This window comes from Mandrillus leucophaeus, unplaced genomic scaffold (assembly GCF_000951045.1).
Source record: "Mandrillus leucophaeus isolate KB7577 unplaced genomic scaffold, Mleu.le_1.0 Scaffold462, whole genome shotgun sequence".
NCBI classification, from domain to species: domain Eukaryota; kingdom Metazoa; phylum Chordata; class Mammalia; order Primates; family Cercopithecidae; genus Mandrillus; species Mandrillus leucophaeus.
The window spans coordinates 22,670-29,495 of record NW_012104943.1 but is presented as its reverse complement, the minus strand read 5'-3'; the positions used below and the strand labels follow the sequence as shown (position 1 = coordinate 29,495).

The following is a 6,826-nucleotide window of genomic DNA, read 5'->3' as shown; positions in this document are numbered from 1 at the left end:
TGGGGGAAGGGGGGAGGGATAGCATTAGGAGATATGACGAGTTAATGGGTGCAGCACACCAACATGGCACATGTATACATATGTAACAAACCTGCACATTGTGCACATGTACCCTAGAACATAAAGTATAATTCAAAAAAAAAAAAAAGGAAAACCCACTGTGTTCGGACACATACGTTTTCCTAAGACAGACTGGAGAGTCCATTATGTCCTTGCATTGAGTAAGACTCACTACAACCTTCAGTTCCAACTAAGAAATTTCCTATTCCAACAGAAAGGAGGACCAGTCCAATCAAAAAATCTGGGTGAGAAATGCGATGGAAAGATAGTCCCCATGCCAATTTTTAGGAGTCCTTTTACTTCCTCCTATCTCAAGAATAAAAGAAAAATTACAAATATAGACTCTGTTAAAATCTTTTCATTTGTAAGTGCCATGTTCTTTAATTATATTGAAATCATTTGCTTATGACAAACAATTCACTACAACGCAATTCCGATGAGCTTTAGGTTCAATTTCACATCTAGACAAGAATTATTCTAAACACAGGAATGAGCAAATTTTACAATAAGTAAAACTGATGCATAAAATAAATAAAATTAGATAATAAATTTCAAGCAAATTGCATAGTGCCATGGCAGTGCTTTATACAGCAGACAGGATTAAGGAGATCTTATCAAAGTGGGATATAAAAATTGCATATATTGAAACCTTGACTGGATGATTCATTTTCTGTGAGAATTTGATTAGTGAATAACAAAAGAGGGTCAGCTAGAAGTGTTTATTGCTCAGTTACTAAAGATGGAAGATGATGGATAATTAACTAATTGAGTTCCTGGATAATCAGAAGAAATGGAGAATATATGCCTAAAATTAATTCTTTCCTTACTGGAAGGACCTAACTGACTCTACCTGTAAATATGCTCAATTCAGTTGTGGCTACAGATTGTTCTTTATTTTAGTTTCAGTTTATCCATGACTCAAGCTGATTTCATATAGGAATCTTGTCATATTACCATAACATTTTATTCTGAACCTGCTAGAAAGGCAGTTAGTCATTTATTATAACACAAAACAATTCAAATTGGTTGCAGTTTTGTTTTCAGAATCAAAACCATCTCCTTTGATGTGAATACCATAAAGTTCTATATTTAAAAGGCATTGAATGCATCATAATGGTAAATAAGAAGACCCTTAAACTAGCATTCATAACTCCTACATATAAAAACTTAAATGGATAATTTTTACCCACAACAGGTTTATTTTTGTGGCAGAGAATTTTAAAGAATTGATTAAATTAGCTATAACTATGCTCAGAAGCATAATTTGAAATAGTGTTGAATAAATGAGGAAAGTATTTTCAAGCATAGGGAAAACTCTCTTAAAATTCCCTTTTGTTCATTATTCAGCAAACGTTTATTAAGCCCCCACAGTTTGCATGACGATGTACAATATAATGAGATTCTAACCTGGCATCCTTCTATTCTAGCTCAGTTAGTTGAATGAGTTAATCTTTTCAGCTGTCCATTCACAGTATGTGATGAAAGACTACAGAAATTAAATGAATGAGTCAGTCTGAAAAGACATGTGGACATGTATATTTAAGTTTCCTTTTGTTTTGTGTGCTAAAAAACAGTTTACTACCTACATACCCTTTCTATTTCTTTAGGGGCTTCAGAATTTAAAAGAACATTATCTTACTGAGGCAGTGAACTATATGCTTCATCATGAGTTTCTAAAGGTTTATAGAGGTGAGAACTGTAATTTGCAAGATTCTGCAGATATGCAAAGGAAAAAACAGCACAGTAAATTTGAGCAGATAAGGAGAAAGGTATTTTGAGGGGTTGTTTCTATTTGAATAGTAATTTTAGACTTAAAAATACAGAATAGGTCATACATTTTAGAGATGGATATCAGAACTCATCTAGACCAGTGGTTTCCAACATTTTACATTAGAGTCATTGGATCTTTAAAAAAATAGATCCTAAGTTCTCATCCCCAGAGACTGGTTTAGAAGGGGCTGGGAGGGGAGGCAGGCATACATGTATTTGTAAAAGTTCCCCAGCAGCCAAAGCTGAAACCCACAGATCCCAGCTCAGCCTTGACATTTTTGGCATGAGGTCCCTGAGGCTTTGAAAGAATAAGTAGCTTGCCTAAGGTCAACACAGCTTATAAGCCTTGGAGCAGGCACAGAACAGAAATATCCAAATTCCCAGAGCAGATCTCTCTTTACTAAACCAACTGGCATCATTTCTACTTCACACTGGTTGAGATCTAATTACCAATTAGTAGTAGCTGGGAAGTCCAAGACTGCCTATAACAAGTCCCCTCCTCCTAATGACTTGTATGTGCTTCCTTTTCTTGCTAAGCACTAAGTAAGTCTTCAGATAGTTATGAGGACACTGATGACACTGTAATAATTAATCTGGTTATTCCACATTTTGAAAGGCTTCACTTATTTAAAACTTTTGCATCCATAAAATGTATCATTCATATTTTAAGGCAAAGAAAACAGATTTAATATTTGAATCTGAGTCCCACTTAAGTCTTCATTATCGAGTTTATATAGCTGAGCACATGGAAGTACTCCGATGTTAGGCTGGATTTTGTTTGCTGACTTCCTTATATGATAATACCTTTAGTTTGGCCCCTTCTGCCAGATTCTGAAAGCTCCATGCAGATAGAGCCCTTGTCCAACTTCATCAATTGTCTCCCAGCACCTAGTACAATGCCTGTCACAGAGGCAACACTCAACAATTAATGGTTGAATTAAAAATCCTTTATTATATTTTTGTTAAGAAATGAGACAGAGTGCCTTTAGCCAACTTGCGTAGGACAATCCCATATAAATAAAAGTATGGAAAGATGGCTTTATAAAGTAGTAGTTTTACAGTTACTTTTTAAAGAGCTTTGGACAGATTTTTGTGATACAATGGTCTGATTAAAGGTTACAACTAGGCCAGGGCAGGAAAATCACATGAGCCCAGGAGTTTGAGACCAGCCTTAGCAACATAGTGGGACCCCATCTCTACAAGAAGTTAAACAAAAAATTAGCTGGGCATGGTGGCTCACACTTGTAGTCCCAGCTACTCAGGGGTCTGAGCGGGGAGGATCACTTGAACCTGGGACGTCGAGACTGCAGTGAGCCATGATCATGCCAGTTCACCCCAGCCTGAGCAATAGAGTGAGACTCTGTCTCAAAAAATAATAATGATAAAGGTTATAATTAATGTTTTTTATTGGAAGCACTAGGTGCATTCATTAATAAATTCTACTAATGTATCAAGCAAATGAGGTTTCTGTTTTTTAGCCTGATTTTCCAAGAGATCAAATTTACATGGTGAAGGATGACACAGAATATTTGGCAATTATTCACAATTGCTATCTCTCCAGCTCAAATTCCAAGTCATTGCCAGGTTGCAATGGAATGTTCAGCCATGTTTAGGGCTGGCTTCACCAGAGATACTGTATCACAATGGGCAATGTCGATGAATCAAAAGCCTCAAGGACTCTGTTGAACTCTCTTCTTCATTTTCAGGCTGCATGTATCTCCCACAAAGGGAGGTGGCACCTGGGTACTATACTAATCTAGCTAAATGAGCCACATAGAAGCAAATCTGTTCTGCCTTCCAGGTTCTGCAGCTGCCCATCTGAGCATGTATACTATAATCTATTCTACCTATTCTGAAGTCCTTGCACCACTCTTTAAACTGTTACATGCTCTTTCAGTCCCCATTTTGCACATAATGAAGTGTAATTAACTGAAATAGCTCTTCTCACCTTCCTTATCTCTCCAGGGATCTGCTGTTGAACTTACAAAACTCATTTAAGTACACAAGGTACAAATTGTCCTTGTTGTACCATCTGAGTTATACTTAGGCTGTCATTCACATTATAAGTCCTTCATTTAGTATACCTTTTATATGTGGCTGAAGACACTACTGACATGCAGTAAGCTTTAATGAAATAAAATTAATACCAAGTTTCCTTGTCTTTTGGGAAACATAACCGTTATTATTTTCTGGCAAGATAAAGAGTTCAGTGCCTCTGGTGACTCAGAGGAGTTGCATATTATTGTGGAAGGCAGTAATCTAGTTACAGAAGAAGATAATTCAATTGATGGCTGTTTACAGCTAAGTCATTTCAATCCCACCTTTTCAACCCCACCATTTGACCCCCTCCTTTGACCCAAACATAAACCCAGATCCCATACATTTCTCTCTAAGGCTATTTGTCCTTTATACCAAGGAATAAATATAATTTTTCAGGCTTTTATCTAATTTATGTAGAAATAATCAATACAAATATCACTGACATCAGCTAAAATGACACATTTAAATATGGTAGAAATGGTTCACCAGCCAAATAATCAATGTTAAAAATCAACACTGGAAAAATTATATTATTAATGAATATTTAATCTCTGCTATATAAAAGAGATGAACTAGAGGGCTGGAGGGGGAACAGGTATATATTTAAGGAGCTCATCTTAGATGTAACATCAACATTAAACCTAATGTTAATGGAGGAATTGCGCTGTGAATGAACAACAATACTGTAAGTTCCTTAGGGCCAGGGACACAGCACAGGCTCAGTAAATGTTTTCTGAATGAATGAATGAATGAATGAATGAATGAGTGGTCCTCTTGATAGATTTACAGTGCAACATTGGGATTTGGAGAACTGCTTTAAAATCTCTATTCGCATCTAGGGATTAATAAACTAGATTTTGGAAAAGTCTAGAACATAATGTAGGTGTTTCTGTTTATTAATTAATTAAAATGACCACAAAGTCATTATTCTTACCCTTAATTTCTCAGTCTGAAAAGTTAATGAACTGTATCTGTTCCATGAATAATTGAGTTGAACTTGAAAGAGAACTCCCTATTCCAAAAGCCTCCCACACCACCAGTTAACTGTGATTTATCCTTTTACTTCTAAAGAATTTTAAGCATCTTCCATCTAACTTGACTGACAACCAATCTGTGCTTCCTCTGTCTTTATTCTGTCAGGAAGAAGACGTTACTCGTGAAAGTCGTTTTAATTTTAGTGGTTATGGAATGGGTCACTGCCTCCAAGTGAAAGATGGAACAGCTGTCAAGGCCACACCTGCCAACCCGCTTCCACAACCCCCAAAAGATGCAGATGCCATCAAGAAGAAGTTTGTGGACCGGGCAAAAAGGATTGACACGATATCTCGAGCTGCCTTCCCTTTGGCCTTCCTCATTTTCAACATCTTTTACTGGATCACATACAAAATCATTCGGCATGAAGATGTCCACAAGAAATAGATGTGCCCTACAGACCCTGGGACCTTATTGCCTCCGTGTTGTGCTTGTAAATACACAGTGAAATTGTCTTTATAACACTTTGACAGAGGAGAAGATTGAGGGAGGGGGAGGGAGGGTCATGGGGATGGGTTTCCTGGCACCTACAAGAAAAAAAGACAAGTTACATGGGTGATGAAGAAAACTGTACAAAATTGAGGGGTTGCAGAATCACGGGAACATAATTTCCTTCCATAGTCTTTAGCATTGTTCTTTCAGTCAGACATGATATGTGCATCAATAAGACACGATATGCGGGGTCAAGTTCTCAAGGGCTGTTTGCCTTTTGGTCCTTTTGGTTTGGTTTGGCTTTGACTAATTCTGGTACTGAAAAGTTAGTTATACACACACACACACACACACACACACACACACACACACACACAAACACACACTTCAAAAATGCTTAACCATCTGACCATAGTGACTAGCCTATAGTGAGTCGAGGACCAAACTTTTTCAGGAAAATGCTGCCTCGTTTTTAAAACAAGCCTCCTAAGCTATGTTCTTTACAACGTCTGTAATTAGTGTTTCACTTGAGAAATCCTTTTGTGGGTCGTAAATTATTTCTATTTATCCAGTAAATAACAATGACAAAATAAACACCAATGACAGAAAAATTTCTACTTTACTGTCCATATAGGTGTGCGTTTTAAATATTTTTCTTTCCAAGTTAAAATTTTGAAAGTTCAATTGTGTATTGTGTAACTAATTTGATAGTGTACCCTCTTAATAAATGCCCACTTTATTTTATATCCAAGTTAGTGCACTATATATATATTTTTGCTTTGGCTCTATTTACATGTGACTTTAATTGCCCAACTGTGACTAGCCATTGCAGCTACTCAGCTACTGTATTTATGGAGATGGTGTGTCCTGAACAGTGTAGCTCAGGTCAGCTTGAACTTTCCATTTCTGCTCTCATTGTAGGTGTAACTACTAGTCCTAATGTCAACTGATCCATGATTTCTACTGTCAATATAAGTGAACATTGTTTTAAATATCCTTAACTAACTTACTTAAAGAATTTTAAAATTGTACTGTGATTTTCATAACCCGTTGCCTTTTTGGTACCAGAGCTACGTGGTTTGAATTCTGGCTACATGTTTTAAGTAAGAAAAAAAAAAGACGTATTTTTGCTTACTCAGATAAAACCTGTAAAAATATAAGGAAATAATTAAATTTTACATGTGCTGTACAAGGGGTTATTTTAAAAAGCATTTGTTCAATTTCAATAAAGCTAAGTGTGCCACAAACTTCTCTAGAGGCTTTCATTTTCATTTTGAATTAAAATGTAGATATTTCAGTTTTTATTTGAAAAGTTTTATTATTATACTTTAAGTTCTGGGATACATGTGCAGAACGTGGTTTGTTACACAGGTATACACGTGCCATGGTGGTTTTCTGCACCCATCAACACATCAACAACACTAGGTATTTCTCCTAATGCTATCCCTCCCCTAGCCCCCAACCACCTGACAGGTCCTGGTGTGTAATGTTC

At 36.5% G+C, this 6,826-nt stretch overlaps 1 protein-coding gene across 5 annotated transcripts in view; it reads left to right on the top strand.

The window, feature by feature from the left end:
• Positions 1-6,581, top strand: part of GLRA2 (glycine receptor, alpha 2) — a 219,543-nt gene extending 212,962 nt beyond the window's left edge. For 3 of the 5 annotated variants that reach the window (XM_011994806.1, XM_011994808.1, XM_011994805.1), the window contains one exon: positions 5,011-6,576. In XM_011994806.1, coding sequence (XP_011850196.1) covers positions 5,011-5,289 — 279 coding nt within the window. In that variant the 3' untranslated portion in view covers positions 5,290-6,576. Of the gene's footprint in view, positions 1-5,010 lie in introns of all 5 variants that reach the window. The other 2 variants (XM_011994804.1, XM_011994807.1) reach the window with 2 other exon arrangements.
• Positions 6,582-6,826: the final 245 nt, after the last annotated feature.